Source organism: Perna viridis, chromosome 1 (assembly GCF_037379345.1).
Source record: "Perna viridis isolate PV_CMFRI_1.1 ecotype Kerala chromosome 1, ASM3737934v1, whole genome shotgun sequence".
Lineage (NCBI taxonomy): Eukaryota > Metazoa > Mollusca > Bivalvia > Mytilida > Mytilidae > Perna > Perna viridis.
The window spans coordinates 24,707,050-24,730,945 of NC_142445.1; the positions used below are offsets into that span (position 1 = coordinate 24,707,050).

A 23,896-nucleotide genomic window follows, 5' to 3' on the forward strand; every position below is an offset into this window, starting at 1 on the left:
TGGTTGTACGTTTATGTTCACTGGTGGAGTTTAACATATGCCGCATTTTTATCGTCCGGGGCGTCAACATCGTTTTTTTTTAGTTTCAGGTTCCCTAGCTACTTTGGCATACGACTTTGGCTTGAGGTCTTCATACACAAGATAGCTTGTTCCATTTTTCTTGTTGAAATCGTGCATGGTCTTTTTGGCACAAAGCAACTTCTAACGGCTCTTATAAGACACAAATCGAGCTGTTATTTCACGTTCTTTCGTGTTGTGCGGACCTTGGTGGACCCACTCTATGTGATCTATCAATTTCTTTTGGTTTTAACTCTGAGCGAATTAAATTATTTCATCATCAGTGCTCTCAGATGCTTTTTCAGGAAAGCCTGCAATGCGTATTGATTGACGTCTTGCGTACTGTTCTAGATCATCATTTTTCCATTCGTAGCATTTTTGTTCAGATTCTTTTAGCTTCTCCGTCATCAATTTGACATTTTCGCGTAGCGGGGCTAAAATAGAGGATATTTGTTTATCTAGTGATGGAAGTAGATGTTCAATTATTTTGGATTAATGTGAGGTATTTCACACAGCGATTCAACGAACTCGTCCGTTACACTCTGTTCGCTTAACAAACCAAGTAGTGAATCTAAAATGAGTTCTGGTTAGTCATACTCAGTGTCACTACTCCCCGTTCTGAAACGTTTTTGCGTTTTGCTGGTTAGAGTGGTGTCCTCTATAAGACGGGTTTGAATAGCCTGGAGGACCATTACCCCTTCCTCTACGCCCCATTTTGAATAAATAGAGAATTTAAATGTTTTAGAGAACGGTTAATGCAATGTTTACAAAATCAATACACACTTGCAGTGAGTTGGTGTTCAGCAGTTCAGTTTATATAATTTGTATGCATCATTTACACTCATTAGCTATTATCTGCAGCTTAATCCTGGTTTAAGAAGTTTACTGGGGTGTTGTATACTACCATATTATAAAATTCTCTTCTAAGCACATTATAGGCTATTTTCATTGCGAGGATTTTCAAAACACTGCCTCCATTTCTTACCCACATTTTTTCATATTGAAGATGCATATAAGTGATCAATCAACTACACTTCTAATGTTGAAATATTGCGTTGTGCGTTGTAATGAGTTGAACACTTTAAGGCTTGACTCCTTGCATTGCACACGGTAGAACCCCACGGTAATGGATTTGGCTATTTTGATAGTTTAAGTTTGAGTACTTTTTGTATACGTTTAATTTGTTTGATTCTAATGCTGTTGCTGATAGGTTATTTATTGAAACACGTGTTCAATATATATAGAAATTTGCAATAAATATGATTGGTATATTTGTATTTAATAACTACTGAGTCGATGCCACTGCTGGTGCACCAAATGTGTTCACCAACCGAGTTGTCAGACTTGTCTGACCCGGAATTATATCAGATTTCATTAATCATATTTATCAAACATTTCCTCATTCCTTGTATTGTACATGGTAGAACCATTAATTTGGCGATTAATTTGGCTATTTCGATAGCTTTGGTTTTGTGTACTTCTTGCATACAATTATTTTTTGGATTTAGAACTTTCTTCGTATTTAATTTTAATGCTGCTGATTGAAACACGTGTACAGCATATCGAAATTTGCAATACATATGATTGTTATTTTTAAAAAGTTTTGTCAATACTATGGGTTGGCCTGATTCTTTCGATCATGATACTGTAGTTACTTACTTTTCCTAGATCAAAACTCGTAGGCGTGTCAAAAGTAATCACTTCTAGATTTCATAAAACGTCATCAATTTTTTTTAGTTTTTAGTTTTACTTGCTAATATTCAATCTATTTCCATAAAGATTCACAGTAAAATTGCATATATATTTTTTTCTAAATACCAAAATGTGATTTTTCCATAGGAGCAAAGGAAAGCTCACTAGCCACCGAATACTTTTGGCATATCTTTGTAATTCTTTGTGTATTACTGTTTAAATATAGTGTACATGAATATATTGTATATTAAGTTTAGTCGCTAATAACTATGAAATCAAGGCTGATCGGCCAAACTTTCACACCATATGGAGTCGTTGGTCCTGTTTTATCTCTCGAAAAGCAAAAGCATGATTGCTTCATTAGTAATACCTATTGATCTACTATATAATAATGAGTTAGGACGATCAATGGTTGTTTTTCCCGTTTGATGATATCTATGGCAGGCTCGTCTTGTGCAGGCTTACTTTGAAAATACAGATTTTAGTTACATGTTAATGTACATGTAATGTAATAATAACGATATGTACTTTATAAAAGTTTACTAATTTCCTTGTTTTTAGATCGTGTTTACATTTAATGTTGCCTGGAACATTTTTCAACATTATGAACGACATTAATTTATGATGCAATTTCTGTAGGTAGTTTTATACCGAGAAAACAGGTAATCAAATTAAACTATGTTTCTTCACTAAAACACAGTTAACTGTAAAAGTTCCAAATAAAAAAAAAGGTTCGTTTAAGACTGCAAATGTAAAGAGCTCAATGTAAAATTATGTAATTTATATAAACGCTAGGTTGTATCAGATGGGTGACGTCAGAATGTTTAACAATGTAGTACCAGTAACTTACCATTTTAAACGTTTATTTTTAGGAGTGGTACAGATATATCTATATCCCTTATAACACTTAAAGTTGGTTTTTTTAATTTTTAGATAGAAATAAAATATTTTGAAGGTCGCAGCTTGATACCACCGCAGAGGTCAGACCCTAAACACTTGAACAATTTGAGCAAATATAGACACACTTCTTGATTTGGATTGCGGTCAGACGTTCGACAAAGGAAACAAAAATGTCAAGAATGGAGGGGCACCTTTCCGGCCTTTAATTACTAGAAGATTCCAGTCACAAATTCCAAATTTAATCATATTCTTCCGTTGGGTGTATAACACCTTTTGGTACCATACAAAGAAACACATTTACATATAAATATGGTATTGCTCGGTTGACTCGATTTGCTGTTCCATTTCATCATCGTTACATATCCAACCGTTGCTGTCACCCTACTCCTTATTAACCTATATAACGAAGTCACTTATCATATATAACAAGAACAATGGTGGACCATAGACCACACAATAAATGTGTCGAGATATCAGGTCAACAAAAAACAGGTGTAAACCTAGCAGGGAGGTTTAATTGTGGTAAGAAAAACGTGAATTTGTAAGTAAAATGCTTCGTTGAGAATAAGTCGTTGGTAAGATGAAATTAGTTGCAAGTGTTAAGAACTACTAAAGTAAAATGATATTAATTTGACAGCAATTTATTATCATACTTCATTAATTCATCTGATTCTGACAAGCAGAGACAACACCTCTAATGTTCTATATTTTTGTCCCGTTCTAAGTAAAACCCATCGTAGGGAAAGAGAGGAGTACTGGATACGCAGACTAGGTATGGAAATTTTAAGTAGGTCAATGAGTGCCAATGCTACATCAGTTTTTAAAGACCCCGATGTAGCAAAAACTGTCTACTATACATGACAAATATGTTGTACCAATTATATCCAATGTATATTATCAGGGGTAGACGTGGAAAATATTAGCAGTGATAAGACCTATACTGCTATCATACTCTCCAAAGAAGAGATTGTGGAAATCCATAAATCTGTGCTGTCCTCTTTTGGTCTCTCTACCAAAAACGATGATTGTGATTTACCATCTATGTACTGGATTCCTAAACTTAAGATTCCATACAAACAACGTTATACATAGCTGGATCTGCAAAATGTACCACCAAACCTCTTTCAAAACTTTCAACTGCTATACTCACAGCTGTTAAAGAGGGAAGGCAGTCCTACCACAGCACTTGTTACTCCCGTAGTGGTATTAATTCAATGTAGATCATGAAAAATTCGAAAGATCTTCTGGAGACCATCAGTTCAAGACTATTATCAGAATATAACAGCATTAAAACCTATGATTTTTCAACACTGTATACTTCTATTCCCCATACTCAGTTAAAATCCCGTTTTTCCAAAAAAGATGGTACACCTAGATACAAATATATAGTTCTTGGTAGAGATTCCTCATACTTTGTAAGAAATAATTCTAATTCATCTTTCAATTATACAGAAGATGTTTACAAAATTGTAATTTTTAATCGAAACATATTTGTCCAGTATGGTGGACGCGTTTTTCAACAAACGGTCGGCATTCCAATGGGAACAAAGTGTGCTCCTCTACTTGCTGATCTATTCCTTCACTCTTATGAGGCTGACTTTGTAGTTGATCTTATCCGAAAGAAAGATTATCGTTTAGCTAGATCCTTTACTCTCAGTTTCCGCTATATAGATGACGTATTATCTTTAAACTATCCTAATTAAGGGGATTTGATACATTTCATCTGCCCAAAAGAACTCAAAACCCGCGGTTAATATATCCAATGAGAAACCTTCTTTAAAAATCGTAATGAGAGAATTCATTTGCATATCCAAAGATTCTGTCGCTAATTTGCATGCAAAAGTGACTTTGTCATGACAGAATTCAATTTTGTAAACAATTCAGTTCACAGAATGCAAACTAAACTAATTTGCATACAAAATTGACTTTTGTTACCCAATAATCAAATAACAGAAATAAATTTTGTCACGACGAACGTAACTTTTGTCCACTGACAAATTACTTTGTATGACAAAATTTAAATTTGTAGTATGCTATAAATTTTGTTAATCTGAACTCATTTTGGTTGAACAAAATTCACTTTTGTCCGTACAAAATTGAATTTTTAGTACAAAACCACAAGAGTCCCATTCGGCGCCCCGTAGTAACATCCTATAGAAAACGAAATATTATAGAAAATTATTTCTAATAATTGCCCCCTTCGGTGAGTATGGAAACCTTACACTGCCTATTGCTGTCGGCTTTCAAAACTTTTCGAATTTTGGGTTAAATACTTAGAGAAACGCTTTCAGAATGATCACTTTTTATTGAACTACTTTGATTATACTGCAAGACCAGTTGGCCACCTTCTAACGACAGTTTCTGTGTTTTTGATTTATGCTGGTTGTTTGACAATAGGGAACTTAGATCAATATAATCGCCCCTTTGAATGTTGATACAAGATTGAAGTCATCACTACAGAAGTTTTATGGTCGTCATCATGAACTCGTGGATCGTTATGATGTATCCATCAGCACCATGAAAACTGATTTATTCAACGGGTCGTAGTTTGCCTTTCCGCGTTTGTCTACCCCGGACTTGACTTTTTATGAGCAACTCGGCAGGTGTTTCTAGGAAAGCAGAGGACGCTTACCCTACCGGTGCACCTGGTCCATGCTCCCAGTTTTTAGTGGAGTCCGAGTTGCTCATTTACTTTTGTTACTTTGTATGTATGATATTAGTTACTTTATGTTCTTTGTTGTGTATGTCTGTTTTCCATGTCTTTGTCTTTGTCCCTGGCTTACATTCTTTTGACTACCGCTATAACCTTGGTTCCCTTGATTACTCTTGCATTCTTATTGGTTGATAGAAAAGCATATTAAGAATTATATATAACCTTAGAGTCAGCATGCCAATACTAGTATTTGATTGACTTCACTTTTTGCACGATATTCCATAAGTTTTGAAATCACTGACAAGACTGATTTGATGATCATGGAACTCCCCCTGCCTTTAATTAAGAATGCATTTGGCATTTGCATGTAAAACAACATGCTTTTAATTGTATTTGTTATACTTAGGTTACAAAAACTCCCTTTCTAATCAACTGGACGAAATTAAATGAAAATTTCAGATTCTTTTTTGCATTCATATGTGAGTTCTATTTTTTATTAAATACAATTTATGTATTGGGGTTATAGTACATTTACTCAAAGGCTTTTTTTAAGACTTTATCAAAACAAGAAAACAATACCATGTTGAGGCTTCTCATTTGAAACGGACAGATTTCTATCATGTTTGGTGGTGTGTTTGTGGTTATACATAATTCAACATAGTAAATCGTAATTGTTATTCTGAATTAAGGGTTTACTTTAATTTGATAAATCAAGAATAAAATAATTTGCATATTTTATATGTATGCTGTTCGTAAATGTATTTTGAAAAGAAAAGGTTGAGGTAAAATTACTGAGTAAGGCATAGTTTTCTTCCAAATTTTTTTATGAAATTTGTATCATCCAGCAGGCTAAAATCTACGCTACAGTATAAATGATAATTGATTTATATATTTAGACATTGGTTATACTTAATGTTCGCTTCGGTCATTGCATGAATTCTTACAACTCTCAGTTTGAATTCCTTAAATTAACCTTAACGTCTTGAATGTAATTCAAATGACTGACGGTAAATGAAAAGTGCTTACCTCTGGATGAATGCATGCAGGGTTTTGGAAAGGAAAATTAAGGGATCTAGGATTCGGAGGGTAATCAGAAATGACATAATCCAAGGATGACAACAAGACGAAAAAAAAACACAACAAAGAGCACGAAATCAGCAAAATAACACGTACATAGAAACGAAAGTATATGAACAACCTGGACCTGGGAGCATGAACCAGGTACATCGGTGGTAGGGTAAGCGTATTCTGCCTTTCTACAAACATCAGCCGAATTACTCATTAATGTCGCGTCCAGGTAGATGAAAGAAAATAAGTAAACCTATTACATGGTGAACAATTTGATTCTCATGGTGCAGATGTTCATGATGACGACCATAAAAGTTTTTTTATGGTAACTTTAATCTTGTAGCAGCATAACCACTTCATCATTTTGAAAATTATAGGTTATAAGGTGCATTCAAACACTAAACTAAATTGAATAATGAACAATTAAAGTTTGACATGTATTACCTGATAGTATATATGGTTAAACAAAACTCAAAACAAGTGCCCGTGATCTAAATAAAAAAGTGCGCTTGCTGTGGAATAATTTACCAAGTATACATATTCGAGATAATTATGTAACAATCATTATGTAACAGTCATTCAGATCCAATTATCTTCAAAACGTTTTGTTGATGCTAGCAATATACTTATCAAATGGTCACAGTTACGTCTGTGAATTCATAACTATACCCCCACGCAGCAAAGGCGCAGATGGTCTGTCCTTCCGTCCGTCTGTCAATTCTCTTTTTGTCATCGCAACTCGTCTCAAACTATAATGCAGAACTTTACGAAACTAAAGATGCAGTAAGTACACAATATGAAAATGAGCATGTTTTCAGGAAATTTTGATCAATAAAATTGTGTGGGAGTACTACCCCTTTGAACTTAGTTTCCTTAAGTACACTTTTGAAGCGTCTTGTTATCGCAACTCCTCTCGAACTACAGAATACAATGCCGTGAATCTTGGTGTATAGTGAAAACACAATATGTAGTAGTGCTTATTACCAGGAAAATATATTCCATCAGCAGTTGATGAAATATGGAAATTTCTATCCCTAATCCGACTCCCGCTTCAATGGGGGATCTGGGATATGTGACCATGCTCTTTACGTACTTTCATTTTGATAAGCTTCTCTATTTTCCGTCAATATTATGTTTTCATTAAGCGTTTTATAACATTGAGTTATTTTAGAGTACAGATAGATCGAAACCATTATGCATGTGATTTTTATTCGTTGCATTGTCCTCCTTATAGGAACTGATATAAGTGTGGAAAACTCTTTACTGTAAATACTTTATATGATTATGAAACAGCTTTAATAGTACTTTTTATCGCAAATCGTCTTTTCTATCTTTTCGTTTTGATTTGTTAATTAAAGCAATGTCGGTTTGACAAATTACACAAGAGGGTGCTGAATGGTCTAAGACGGTCCGCTGCATGCAGTGATTTACAGGGATGTTCTATATCATTTACAATTTTTCAAGGGGACTAGCTCCTCGGGACTTCTTTGGATCTGCCTATGTGCAATGTAATACAAATATTAAGCAAATACTTTTACTCAAATTTACATAGATCCCACGCGATAATTTTTCGATTGAGTGTTGGCTTCTAAAGTTTCTTTAAGCAACAAATCGACATGCTGACCTATTTTTCAGCTCGCTATTATAATCATAATTTGTACTGATTGTTTTTGTTTCCATTTTGATTTCCATTTTTACTGAATGAATTCATTTCCCTATAGACAGTTTCATGCTTAAGGAGTATACTGACTGTTAACCGCGTATCTTTTGTGGTCATTGAAAAATTTATGAAAAAAAATTCCCGAGCGGGCGAAAGAATTTGTAATCTCATTTACATAAAAGGGAGTTCTCGACATTTCCCTAAACGACAAAGTTTTTCATAAAGCAGATGTTTTTTTTTATATTACATTTTCCAAAAAAAATATACATATAATTACTAATATGTATGAAACTATGAAAAACTATTTATACCGGTAGATATTTCAAATTTCAGGACTTTGCAAAACATTAATAAATGAATCTCCGTTTATATATATCCTGAAATTTAATATAAAATAGTATTTATAACCAGTCTAAACCGAACCAAGTTAAAACTTTAAAATTGGTTCTTCGGTTTACTAGGGTTAAAAATATATATATAAACGTCTCAGAATGTGACGACTCTATTCTCTAAACTGCTCCATCGGATCACATTGACACAAGAAAGATAAGGTATGCATGGGAGGGCCTACCAATGTTAGAACTGTCAAATTTGCGAAGCAAATTTTGGTCTTTCCCTCCGTGGAACTCGAACTCGTACCGCTGTGACATCTATGGCGACTACGCATGCGCAAAATCGAGTGCCTCAGACCACTCGTCCATACATATATTTGCGTGTGTGTGTGTGTGTGTAACTTGACATAAAGGGATTTTCGGTGACCGGTTTTGAGAGGTTTTCGAATTATGCAAGGTACGACTTTGACGGGTTTCACTGTATATAAACTAGAATACTATTACGTTATAATATTTGATAAATATCTTTGCGTGTTAAAATGAAAGAAAACAGACCCTTCCTAAGCCATCGATCATTTAAAGGTGTTTACATTTTCTTCAACATAATTAAAACAAATATCAGTTTGTTTTTATATATATATATATATATATATTAGTTATGCAAATTATTTGAAGTATAAATGCGCATCTTCTTTACTGAGAAATATTTATGACATGACTGAGGTCGACTGATTCAGGGCACCACATCATGTTACATGTCTTTCGGCAATATATTTTTTTTTGAGTTTTATTCAAATACTAGACCACTGTGTGTTCGTATTTTGTAAGTTGCAATTCAGAGCTAGGTAGTATAATACTTTGTATGTAAGGTATTATTTATCGGTCGAAAGTGTTTTTCAAGTTCAAAAATTAAAAAATTATTTTTGAAAAAAAATCCAGGTACACGCAGGGTTCGTTCCATATTGACTAGAGGAACATTTAGTGCGCGGGTTTTATTGAGAGCATATCATTGTGGCCGTATTTTCCCGGAGTACGAATGTCCATACATTTGAATTGCAAGATCAATTTTCTTACTCTTTACTCTTTGTTTTATCTTCTTTTATGCAGTCTGCATCGAAAGTTGCTTGTAAGAGCTTTGTCGTGCTGTGATCCAGTGTTTTGCTCTACGCTTGGGTTCTCTTAATGTTATCATTGTTCGAGTTTGTCTCGTGGGTATTTTCCGCATAGATTTGTTTATGAAAGTATAAAAGTAACTAAGCTTTTCTTAGTACGGGAAATTGTACATTTGAACTGGCATAATTGACACCGAGGGCTTGAGTAATTTGATGCAATGGTTCTGCTTGTTTAATTATCTGTCCTCGTCCTAATTGAATATATTTGATTATGTCGCAGATATGAAGCAATATCAGATTCAGATTATGTCTAATAATTTTTCCTTATTTAATTATAAAGCCAATAGTTCTCTTAAAAGGATACGATAACTCTTGGGATGTCAACTTCCATTTAAAATATGGAAATACGCAGTACTAATCACGAGTGTTTTATGGTTTAAAGGCAGCATAAAACATGTTAATAAATTAACTTTCCGCCGTTTTGTAATATTGGTAATACCTATTTTTGTCTTATAATGTATTTGCGCCTGTTTATGCCTTTAACATATATTAAGCACGTGTATAACTTAATTAAAATGTTCGTGTATTTAAAGTATTCCCTGTAAGAATCAGGCAGTGGATCATGGTGAAAAAGAGGAAAAAATACGTACAGCCAAGTCTTTCCTTGAAGTTATCTGAATTGCAGAAATTGCATTAGTGTTAGTATCATATGAAATGAATTGCAATTTCCTCATCAAAAAGGGATAACTCACTTTTCCAAGTATCATTTTATTGTAACTTTGTAACTTTGAACTCGCTAAACTGCATCTTCTGAAACTTCTAAGACGAACGAAATGTCTATTCGTCTTGAAAAGACCATAAGCTATGTGTCCACATTGTCAAATTCGTGTTTATTCTGATTTGAGGTAAAAATCTTACAAGTCAATAAAACTAGCATATCAAACCAGAACAAAGTAATGTAATCAAAGAAAATGTGAACTTATTGTACTTATTAGTGAGTCTCAGAACATGGCGGCGTGACCAGATCCACTGACATTATTCTACATTTATAAAGGTACAAAAGAGAAAAAAATCATCCAGTTTTGACCATGACTGAACTATATAATTAGGATAAAAACTGTCTTGACTGACCTTCCAATCCTGGTCACAAAAGGCAGGTGGTCTTTATGTACTGTTCAATAGAAGGCATTACATTGGGATATTGAAATATTAGTCTTTTCAGGCAGATTATTATTACAATTAGTCGTTAGAAGACGACCATTTGATTCTGAGTGGATGACAGTTTGTGGAATAAATAATCTGACCCTGAAAAGTTGAAAGCAAATATTCTGTCCTAACACTTAATTCTTACAAAATAGATATATTTTCCGACCTCAGTCCAGATACTTCATTCGGTTAAAGGGAAATAGTAATCCAGCTCAATTTAGTTGAAAATTTTCTGACCAGCAAATTTCAAAAATAAATATTCTGACACCACAAAATTTGCCAGCACCCCCTCTCCCTTCAGAATCAAATGGTCATCCCATTATGACACGTCTGACTGTATTACAAAATTAAATATTTTCAAAATCGAACCAGTGTCTATAGAACATAGCTGCTTTTATAGGAGAAATATTCTGTAAGATGAAAAAAAGGAAATTGAAGTACAGGAGCTTTGTAGAAAAAGTTTGTCGATATAAACTTGTTCGTAACACATTTGCTCTACGGCCTATTTTGCAAAATCGTTTCTATAGAAATTCCTAGCAAATATTTTCAAAAGACAAAAGAAGTTTTCATCAAAACAATCTGCGGCAAAAACATAAATCTCTATCAGATACGGAAAAATTCCTTAAAATTACTTTCATTTTAAAAAAAAAATATGTAAAAAAAGTCACTATTCACCTGAAAGCATGTATGATCAAATTGAAAACAAAACCACTGCATATCGCGAGAATCATTCCTCCAACATGGAAAATGTGTGATGGAAGGGGGTCAAATGCATTAGTTGGGGGTCTTGAATGGTGACTTTTTATTAATTTCGAAAAATTGTTTAGTTTAATGCGTATGGAATTGTATATCTACGTACATTGTACTCTGTATTTGTTTACCCCATGTTAAGAAAAGAAAGACACATAACGTGGAAAGTAAAAGAATTAAAAGGTAACACAATTCAAAATTCTTTACCATCTGGAATAACATTTGTTTGTGTCTTTTTTTTCTTGATTTATATATATATTGTTATACGTCTGTTACATTCGTGTTTTCTTTTACAAAGTGTTGATGATATGGCATCCCTGAAGTGTTTGTTTCTGTACCCAATGATAAAGGCAGTAATGGATGAGTTAAACGAAACCGGTACATATAGAAGCTGAGTTAGCAACCATCGTGTTTTTTCTGTCAGGGTTGGGTCCGATTCAAATCCAAACACGACGAGCAAGGGAACCCAGCATAATGCAGAAATACCAGATAACAGGAACACAGTCACGAATGCTTTCCCCTTCTGTCGTTTTCGTTTCCGGCTATGGATGTTTTGCACATTTCGTAATAGAGCATTTATCCTTGCAGCATGAGACATTGCAGTCTTGAATACAATAGAATTTATAAGAAAAATAACAAGAATTATCAATATTCCAAGAATCTGTTCCGTTATGCTAAACTCCAGAGGATAAACGTCGGCTACACATAAATGATAACGCTCCCATTTGTTTTTAAAGTGAAATGGTATGGCAATGTACAAAGCTCCAAATAGATAAGCAATAAAACTGCACATATAAATATGTCTAATCCCGATTTGGCGGTGAATTGCCGGATAAACGATGCAAAGATAACGCTCTAACGCTAAAAACAAGAGAATAAATAATGATGCCAATATCCCTCCGAAAATGAAAATGAAGAAACTCAAGCATACAAATTTCACATGATGAATATCACCAGGATTTAAAGAGTATGTAGAATAGAAGGATATTCCAAAGGAAATGATGAAGTTAGTTATTGCCAAGTTAATAGCAATGACATCATGTTTAGTCCTGAGGCAACTGTACCTAACGAACACCAGTATAAGTATCAAGTTCAAAATCAAGGAAAAAGCCGTCGAAATGGCCAAAATTGTTGCAATAATTGTTTCATAGATAAACATTTTTATGTCATCAGTTGGTTGTAGTGCAGCCATGGTTGTAATATTTCCGCTGTATTTCATTGTAGTCATATTATCCGCTAATGCCATGATGAGTACGTATTCGGGGTATAACACCGAGGTCAAATTCATGAGATAAACAACTTTGACCGATGCACACGATTAATGCCCAATTGAAGTTAGGCCGTTTTTATCAGTATGAAAAATCATGAATTCAAAAGAAGCTCACAATACCGTTCAATATGGTCATCCATTAAAAGACTTTTTGTCATTGTGCATCTGGATTCCGTGTGATTCTATCGAAGGATGTTCTCAATTCTAGACACCCTAATTAAAGTTTATTTGTTTTGTCATTAGAGTTAAAATTGGCATAATCTCCATTTAAATCAATAATTGAGAAATTAAAACAGAATTATTTAAATAAGCTTCCTTTAACTGCCTCTATCAAATTAATCCTGCAGTATTTAAAGCAAAAAATCTGTATCAGCAATATTTGCTACATTTAAATTGTGATGAATCTTATTATACGGCGCCAATATATCTTCAGATTATCATTTTACTGTCTTCTATCAGTATTTAAATCCATTTGACAGCTGACGTTTCCGAACGCTTTAAATGCAGGTCAGAGAAAAACTTAGATAGGATAATTACAGAAAACAGAATCACTTTGTAAAGTATATCGAAATATCAAATTTTATCTGATTTCCCTCTAAGTTATAACACGCTTTAAGTTCGTCCAACACACTGTAACTTCTATACGAAATTGGCAATAGAAATAAGTGCCAGCAGAACTCCCGATGTTAGATGATTAAGTATCTGTTCATTCAGAATGGAATAAATTTTGTTATACGGATGCATATCCAATGATATAATTATAAACAAATTCCTACACTCTAATTATCAACAAAGAAGTAATTTCTGTGTAATATATCCCCTTTGTGTTAATGAGAAATTCTTTTGTTTGTAAATATGACAACTAATGTAATTATGCACTGTTTATCACATCCGTGATTTCTGATATTGTTCATCCAGTAGAGAACATTTCCGTTTTCATCCTCAAATTTGGTTCAATAACTATTAGCAAATTTCGTTCCAGCCACAATTTCAGTAATTAGGATTTTCTTCATAATACCCTAATGTAATATCATACCATAGCTCCATTCCACGTAGTACTACAAGTTATATTGTTGATTTAAGTCCTCCAGGTGTAGAGATATAAGTATGTCACCCCTTTTTGACGGGTAATTTTTCATAAGACTAAATCACAATGTCCTATCTTGCACCGACCTGACATGTGGACATCTATGACATCAAGTTGTTTGTAGCACTCACCGTTTGCAATGCCGAAACCTGCTATAATAGTGAGTTTTTACATTAAGTTAATCAACTTCGGTATTTCTATATTTTCATCTCACGCAAGTCAATTAGTTCCATGTTTGATTAACATTGTTTAAACAATTGGAATAGAATATTGTCATTAAAATAGTTAAATTGAGTTCACCATTAGTTTCGTAATGTGATTCATACCAATTTATGCCCTAGAAGTTAAATCGAAATGGACCCGACCGGAATCGGAATGGCACTTAATCCAGTACAGGAAGAGTGGTTTTTTTTATATTGTATAGGTTATATCATTTTCCAGAGGGTCTCGTAAAAGAAGTTGTCAAGAGAGGGGGGAAAACGATTTAAATCAAAAATAGCCTAATGGGTAACTGGTTTCGTAGACAACTTAAAAATGGAGAATGGCGGGAAAATTCTCGTAGAAATTTAGTCATCGCCCGCCGGTTAAAAAAAGCCCTGTGCAATTTTAATCACCAGCTCATCCAATGTGATATATTAAGTATACCTTTACACGTGTCGTTGTTCGTATGTGATTCTGAAAAAAAAAGAACGAGAATGGATGAAAAGAGAGGCACCATTCATCTGTTCAAACTATTTCTTATCATGGATATTATGATTTTACTTACAGTATCACCCTGCTGAAATGCAGATCAGTGAATATTTATTTGAACATGCTTACAGTTTGAACTTTCACAATTTTATATTCAGGTTTATATATAGTTTCTGTAGACTTTGAAACAATACTGACCTGTTATAATTATCCATTTTTAATTAAATTTTAAATTACACCTTTACCATGAAATTTCAATTTGTTGTAAAATTATTACTCGTTTCAACATGCCACACAACGTGCCACAGACATTATTATTACTTATTTGTCATTGGGTCTTGTCGATTTGTGTATTAATATATGCAGTGTGTTTTGTTTTTGTTTGTTTTTGTTTTTTTTTTAACGTTTGGATCACTTTAATTCGGAATCTCCGGACTCGGATGATTGGCAATCTAAAAGATCGAAACTCTTGTTCATTTATTATATAAGATCACATCCACCCGTTCATAAAGTACAAAAACAAACGGTATTTATTTGAGACCCCGTGCAGCTATTTTTAAGTTAATTGTTACGTGAATAGTAATATAAAATTGTAGGAAAATAATCGACCTATTATATTCCCCTTTCCGATTTTTTTTGGTCATTCTTTGTATTCACGTGCGTTTGTTTTAAGATTTATTTACCATATACTATCGGTGTTAATGTTAAAAACAATCTGAGACAAGCGCCTGTGGGTAAAAACTCCAGATTTTCTTTACCCGGAAGATAAGAAATAACTTATTACCTTTATCTCGTCAAACCAGCTAATACGTTTAATATAATATCTATGAACAGAATTGGTACTTATATCAATTATAAACCTGTTTATACATTATGAAAACAAAAACAAATACAAATACAAACAGCACAACGCTGAATGAACGCCGTGGCGTTCTCTTGATTCAGAACTTGCCGTTTGAAATAGATAGCATCATATTGAATAGATTTACAAATTTCGAAGAGCCGTTTCTTTGATTTTTAGCCGAAATGCATAAATGATATTTCTGTGCGAGAGATCATTATCAACTGATATTATAGGAATAATATGTGATACATCTAGAAAGTGTTTTATTCCGGCTTTTAGCAGATCCCTTACGAGAATAATTAACATATATTTTATCATCTTTTTTTATAAAATAAGTAGCGTTATGTTCTGATATAATCAAATGATTTCGACAATTTTAAGCGTTAATGTTTTTTTCATGTGATTTCGAAGCACGTTTTATGGTACTGTTTTAATGTACAACACCCAACAAGTCACACGATTTAACGGGAATGACTAGCCAATTAAGGATGCACTCTATAGATAGACAACTGCATATTGGCTGTACATTAGTGAAAATAAAGCTATGTTTAGACATTCAGGTAAACAAATCAAATTTTTTTCTAACCTTAAGGAGAGACTTCAACAAATTAATTATATCTGTTATTTAAACGGAAGGTCGGAATGACTGTTTGATGCGTACAGTGTGGGTATTGTAGTGTTTGTGCTTGTCGCCCTCGCTTTCAGTCTCACCGTTGGACAGGAGCTTGTTTTGAAAAGGGAGCGGATGGCGTAAGTCTCCCCTACTATCTATAGCCTCTCATGCAGTAAGACAAATGTGGTATACTCCCCGAGGTGACAGACGGTAACTAGTTCTTTACGGTGCCAGGTCAAACCACAGGGTCTCGGAGGAGACTAGGCCCCTAGATGCACGGCATACTAAGCCCAACGGCGCGTGGATATATGCCGTGGTGGCTGTAAACCTAGTATCCAGCTATGGGTTAAATGTTTCCACTGTCTTTTGGAGGACTTAGGAAAGTCAAAGAAGTAAATCCAGAGAGAAAATCATGGTAGACGTAACTCGTTAGTATGGGAATACAATTGTCTATTGGAAGGAAACCTTGATAATAAACCCGACCCAACATAGTGTAGGTCATGCGTTAGGATAGTATCTCAACCAGAGGACCATGGAAACATGGGAAAACATCAAGCTACAGAAACGAAACCAGGGACAATATTTAGCTTTGTGCAGTCAGGAAGACAACGGTGCTCTTATTCAGAACATGATGAGCATAATATCTCCGAAACAATCCATCCTGTCTCCAAAGAACATTTAAAAATTTGGATGTTGTAATGTTAGAACAATGTACGAGCCAGGAAAGTAAGCGCAAGGTATCAAATAAATGAACATATACAATCTGGAAGTATCAAGAATAAGTGAATTTTGTTATTTCTAAAATAAAATAAAGAAAAGGAGATGGAAATATACAGGGCTTGTGGAAAAATCGATAACATTGGGTATGCAAAGAAAGCATTTAGGACACCAACTGACGGAAGGAAACCAGGAAGACCAAAGGATACAAGAAGAAGGACGTTAAATTGGGAGATTAAAACGAATGGAATCAGTTAAGGTGACATGGAAAGAAAGGCAAAAGACAGAGCTGGATGGAGGACCCTGGTGGACGCCTTATGTGTTGCATAACACTAAGAGGATATGATGATGATAAAGCAATGGAAAAAATAACCAGGTATTGCATTCAGAAAAAAAAACAAAACAAAAAAGAAAAAAAAAGAAAAACAACCAATATAGGTGTGTCTATTTTCTGCTCATTTTCAATGTAATAATACAATAAAAAAAAACTTTTTTTGATAAATCATAACTGCATCAAAATTACTTATTTTATAAATATAACAATCTCGGAATTTTGGGAATTATGGTATTCGGGAATGATAACCTCAGTTTCGAAATTATTCCATTGTTTTAATATTGTATAAATAACAGGCCTGGCTTGTAATTGCACTACTTTTAAAATACTTGCATTGTGGAACTGTTATTGGTGATACAGCTAAAATTGAATTTATCCCAGTACTGCAAACTTCGACAACCGTTTTTTACAAACCACGTTGTGTGAGACTAGACAGGTTGTATATGATATGATTAATTGACTCTTTTTGTGATAATATGATTACTAGAACAAATTATCCATGATTATTTGATTAAAAGCATTGCAGTAGTTCATTACAAAATGAAATTTATGCGGAGTACAAAAAATCATGTTCGTGCGAAATAATCATTGCGGAGAGAACCCAATCCGGTGAGGACATAATTCGAATAGCTTAAATCGTGCATTTTACACTGCTTTTTTTATTTTTAAAAATCAGACAGTTTATGATTCATGCATATAAAAAAACCACCAGATCCAATTATTTATTATTCAGTAACAGACCACAAAACCAGTCCTAGATTTTTGTTCAGTTGTTGCCCTTTTGATATAAAGAAATAAAGTAAATGGTGTATTTTATTGGTACTTTACTTTGTAAGAGTTGTCGTTTTTGATTCAGTTGATTGATGTGGGAGAGGTACGTTTGATTAATCCAAAATAAATAAAGGACTATAATAGTTACACAAAAAATACGGGGTATGCAGACAAAAAGCATCGTTTGTTCGCTGGGTTTTTTCTGTACCATGAAAAAATACATCTAACATTGGTAGTGTCTGAATTTTCATATTGATTGGCACATTGTACATTTTTATGCCGAAAATAGAGGTTTACATAAAACGTTGACCAACATGACATTGTACTGTAAGTAAGCTTTTTAAAAAAAATACATTGTAAAAGATGGTTATTTACGTCAGAAAATGTCATAAAATTAATGTACCTAATTAATTTGTGTGGCTTCTTCTGAAGAAAGTTTATATAAGGTAAGCAATTATGAATTTTTTTTTTATAATTGATATCACCCTTCAAACTATGTATGTTAGAAAAATATAGTTTTAAGTAGAACATATGTTACTAATATTGATGAGTATTTTACGGCAACGTCACTTTCTTTGCTACTTTTTATATGGGCATAAACGTTATTATTCAGCATTATCGATGAAATAGAAAACAAGGTTTTTTGACGTTGAAAAGTCGTGGAATTTATTTTATTCTATTTTATTTTATTTTTTTTTTTTTATTTTTTTTTTTTCAGACTAATAATGAATTAGGCCCTTGACCTTTTGTGAAAAATGACAAAAACTGATTAATAAGTCATACGAAAAAAGCAACAGTGACACAATGGAACTGAAATACATATATTATTTCAAGTGCTAATGATTTCAAGCCCCAACACCACATAACTTGTAAACACGTCAGAGAATATTCTTTATTCCATGGTAACCCCAATCAAAGCCTTTGAAACTGATGTCGTCAGAATTTTATTTTTCAGGTTTTGGGGCTCTGTGACCAGATCAAATTGACGTCTCCTTTTCCCGAATTACATTTATATTTCAACGGTCTATTGATTTGCCTCACAATTTTCTTTTTCACAAAACCACAACAAAAAACGGTTACAGCATAGCAGTCAAGCAAACATGTTTGTGGTATAAAGTAATATTTCTTCTCATTGTCAATATAAAAGGGGGAGTAGAATGACCATGGGTTCAAACGAGAAAAATTCCATGTACAAACACTGCAATGAATTAAAGTGCCCCCCTCCCCCATTTCGTGGAATATTTAAAATTTCAAATTTTCTCATTTCAGGGAATCTGTAAACTATTCCATGTGAATTAATCATGGTTCTCTTTATTATTATTATTTTTATTTATTTTTTAATTTTTTTTTTGTCAAACTATTTTGGAAAGCTGCTTAGTATTAAAATGCAAATAAAAAACCCTATTCGAATTTTAATTCCAATCCATCGAATTTGTATTACCAAATATTAAATTAGAAATAGGAGAGTGGTCTGACAATTTTCTGTATATCTCTGTAAATAGTCAGGTGACCACCTCTTTTCTTTCCTAAAAACATTCAACATAATTTTGTAAGAAAAAAATAAAATCGATGATTTTTATTAATATAAATTTATGTGTTGATTTTTGTCATTTTTAGGCCGAAATTGGGCCTCAATAGCGGGGAAAATTTCAAATTTAAAAAAAAAAATTAGTATGATATATCCGCCTGCACCAACGAGAAACGATCTTTTAACCGTGTCAAGGGAACAGGATTCAAACAGTAATTAAAATAATATAATCAAAGGATAAAGAACAAGGGGAAAGAGACACACACAACAAAGAGCACGAAACATTAAAAATAACACAAACAAAGAAACGAACGTAAATGTAGTCGCAGTCGTCTCTCAGTGCAGTACTGGTGGTTTTAATAGAAGATAAAAGTAAAGTTTTGTAATTTTTGAAAGACGCTAGAAAGATGAAAATCAATATCATTTTTGTTTCTTTCTTCTTAGTCCTGTCCTTTTATAAAAGCAGAGGACGCTCACCCTACCGGTGCACCTGGTCCGTGCTCCCCGTTTTTAGTACAATCCGAGTTGCTTATTTACTTTGTATGTATGATTTTAGTTACTTTATGTTCTTTGTAGTGTATGTCTGTTTTCCATGTCTGGTCTTTGTCCCTGGATTACATTCTTTTGATTACCACGAGAATCTTGGTTCCCTTGATTTCTCTTTCCCACCATTTATTTTGTTGTAGCAAACGCTGGTTTTATTCCCAATATCATTTTTTTTTGTTAAAAGAGGACTGTGTCCTCATAACGGTAATCAATACGAATGAAACCTATGACAGAAGCACTCAGAGCCTGGTTTCAGTCTGACAGGAATTTGCCGATAACCTGTTATACAGAGTAAGGATCTTATAGTTTCGTATAATATTCAGTCATAGCTCACATCTTCAAATGTTATCAAATTATGAAGAAAAATAAATCTTAGTTAATGTAATATTGAAAGAAGCATGAAAATATATACATCTGCCTTACAGTATACAAAAATAAGAAGCGATTAATCACTGATGGGACAGTTATTTAGGGCGTTTTGACATTCGAAGAATGTACTTTTTTTTTTTGGCAAGTGACCATTTTTGTAAGTGATGATAAAATAGCATAAACAAACTTATATTTCGGAAAATGTAATGAAATATTGTAAATAATTCATCTGTGTGACTTTTTTTATCATTTATTTTAGTAGATAATATTATTGCCGCTGTTATTTCGCCTGGCCACAATATTTGAAATATTTAGTTTTTACTTTAACTGTGTATTAACAAACATACATTTTTTTTTCTGACCGCACAATTCAAATATGAAAATAAAACAAGTATACCTAGTCGACAGCTGTTCAAATTCAATCATTATCTATTTCGTTTTAACGTCAAATTCTCCTAGATATTCAGACAAAAAAATACGATAAATGTCAATCGATATTTACTTTTTGGGCGTTTAGTGATGTTTATGTAAAAAAACTGGTCGTGCCAATGCACATAACTGCAACGACATTGTCAACTATAGTAGTACAAAGAAAGAATTGTAGATTTTCAACAATTTTTGGGTTCTTTTTTAATCGGAATTAGTCTATCTCTTACACTAAACAAAAGGAAAAAAATTGATAAACAAAATATAATTTTAGTGAAAAATAATTTTTTAACGTGTTTTTCTTTCATTAATTGAAAGCAGTGCGCTTGTGCATGAATCCCTACATGTACCTTTCCTTTGATTTCTATGATATCTTCCTTACTTATTAATTTTCGGACGTTTGTTGTACGAATAATTTATTATGAGTTATGAAACTCATACTTAAAATCATTCATGAAAAAAATTATTCTTGTTGTACGCTTTCTGTCGTATGTTACAGAAATCATTACATATTATTCTCTTGAATTACTTGACACACGGTTGAAAATTGGTGAAAATAATGTGATTTTCGATGAAAAAAATGACATTAAAGTTAAACCATTTGGTTAATCCAAAACTAGAGCTTTGCATTTTCATTCCTTAAAGTATCTGAATGCTTCAAAAAGGTCTCGCTTGTCTTAGTTATTGATGAAAACGAAGATATTTGTATGGTACCTCATTCTGTTCCACTTCCACACAGTGGTAAGTTAATGCGCGTCTAACACAACACAGTAAAACCTTATTGAATCGAACCCTGGATAAACTTGAAACCTGCGTAAACCAGATATCTTCAGAAGTCCCTTCATATCAGTTTACATGCTTTTGAACCTGTATAAACTAAACACCTGCTTTATCAGAACAAGCCCTGAATCTAAAGGGGATTCGGCATAGACATTATAGAAACTTTTGTTGTAAGTATTTTTGTTTTTATGTTAGTAAATAAAAAATTAATACCCACATCTTCATGTTTTGGCAAAAAGTCCCATTTATGTCAGGAATGTAAAAATGAAAAATGCAAATACATTACTAGTGTGACGTTCTCAAAAAACCAAGAAATTACTAAACTGCCCTCTGTTTTGTTTTTCTTCTTGATAAGGCCACCAAGACACTAAAAAATATAGACTAATTGACTTGTGGGCACAAATATGAGTCTTTTAAGTGTTTCTCTAGATGGCAAATTATGTCTAACGCAGTACTAGGGTTTTATTGAAGTTCAAATCAAATTATGTTTTTTTTTACAAAAAAAAAGAGTACTTATTAACTTACCTTTGTTGTTTATGTACTGTAGTTTATCAATACTTACTTCTGAAGCATAATTGAAAATGATTAAACAGTAATTTACGTTAGAAATGTTCATAAAGTCAAAGTAAACAATAAACTCAACTTTTTTTTCCATTTTTTTCTAAATCTAATTATTCAAAGTAAAGCAGGTTTGGTGTAACCTGAATTAACACAAAGTCGTTTACTGTAGGGATGCTGTAATAAAATAGTGATCACAATAAAGAATATGAAATAACCAAATTAACACGGGCAAAGAAACAAAAGTAAATGAAAAAATCCGGACCCCACTGAAAGATGGGAGCATGAATCGGGTAAATCGGTAGGTTAAGCGTCCGCTGCTTTTCTAGAAATACCCGTCAAATTGTTCATACAATGGCATGTCCGGGGTAGTCGAACGAGGACAGAAAAACTGTGACAGGGTGAACAAATCGTTCGCGTGGTGCAGATGGATGCACAATAATGATCCGCGAGTTCATGGTAACGATCATACAACTTTTGTTATAATGATTTCAATTTTGAAACAACATAACCCTGTTTCGGAATCCGAACTGTAAGAAGTCTAGCACGATACAAAATGTCTATATGGTTCATAATTATCTTCCAACAAACATGGAACTTATTTGACCACAAATTACACATTGACTACAAACAAATCTGTGTAACTTGGAAAGATTTTATGCATAGCATACCACAACATTTAAACAACAGATTAGATATTTATACAAAGAAAGACAACCTATTGATGGACACACAGATATTTAAACTTTTGCTGCGTTATTCTTGCGTATGGAGTGTTCTTATCACAACTCATACGTTATGCCAGAGCTTGCCGAAACTACGCAGACTTTTTGTATCGCGCTAGAACTCTAACAAATAGGCTTCTGGAACAGGGTTATGTTACTACAAGATTGAAGTCATCACTACAGAAGTTTTATGGTCGTCATCATGAACTCGTGGATCGTTATGGTGTATCCATCAGCACTATGAAAACTGATTTATTCAACGGGTCATAGTTTTCCTTCCCTCGTTTGTCTACCCCGGACTTTTTATGAGCAACTCGGCGGGTGTTTGTAGAAAAGCAGAGGACGCTTACCCTACCGGTGCACCTTGTCCATGCTCCCAGTTTTTTGTGGAGTCCGAGTTGCTCATTTACTTTTGTTACTTTGTATGTATGATTTTAGTTACTTTATGTTCTTTGTTGTGTATGTCTGTTTTCCATGTCTGGTCTTTGTCCCTGGATTACATTCGTTTGATTACCGCTATAGCCTTGGTTCCCTTGATTACTCTTTAAAATGAAAGTCTTCCTTTGGGTTCAGTTTTTATGTAAAAAAAATATTTTTTAGGCGCACATAATTTTATGTCTGCACATCATAATGTATTTTGTTTAAACAAGTTTTATTCAGTAGTGAAAAGGATTGGGAAGAAGGCTATGGTTATTTGAGTCTTCTCCATAGAACAACATACAATACAAAAGAGCATCTAAATACATGAAAATATATATATATAACACAAGTCAGTTATACATGCTAATACTGTCAATTGTCTGTATGGTCTGTATAGTTTCTAAATGAAATTAATTAGACAAATAATGACAATAAGGGATAATATATCTAATAAAGGGAAAGAATAATATTTTGAGAATATTGCATATTTCTTTCATAAAATTCCAGGCCTCCTCGCAATTAAAATGGTTTACGCCTTAAATTGTTTATGTTTATCTTCTGTTACATCATTGTCAAGATAATAAACATGGAATCATTTGTACCCGGATCCTAGAATCAACCGTCTCGTCAGTAATATAATTTGCTTAGAATGTGTTTGGAAGCTTCTGTTTTTAAGGACAGATAAAAATATTGAGGGTGCATCGTCGTTCTCTTGGACACGCATTCAATTATTATGGACACTTTGTTCTATAATATGCGCTCATTGTTATTATTTGCAGGTTTTCATT

At 33.3% G+C, this 23,896-nt stretch overlaps 1 protein-coding gene and 1 pseudogene across 1 annotated transcript; both read right to left on the reverse strand.

Moving 5' to 3' along the window:
- Positions 1-63: 63 nt before the first annotated feature.
- Positions 64-749, reverse strand: LOC148627918 (uncharacterized; annotated as a pseudogene).
- Positions 750-10,345: 9,596 nt separating this feature from the next.
- On the reverse strand, positions 10,346-14,147 carry LOC148627919 (rhodopsin-like). Its single transcript, XM_088581677.1, has one exon. The coding sequence runs from the start codon at positions 12,716-12,718 to the stop codon at positions 11,678-11,680; it is 1,041 nt and encodes a 346-aa protein (XP_088437803.1). The 5' UTR covers positions 12,719-14,147; the 3' UTR covers positions 10,346-11,677.
- Positions 14,148-23,896: the final 9,749 nt, after the last annotated feature.

What these genes read in the sequence shown, in the direction of transcription:
- LOC148627919 (XM_088581677.1), bottom strand. Translation starts at nt 12,718, where the DNA reads ATGAATTTGACCTCGGTGTTATACCCCGAATACGTACTCATCATGGCA.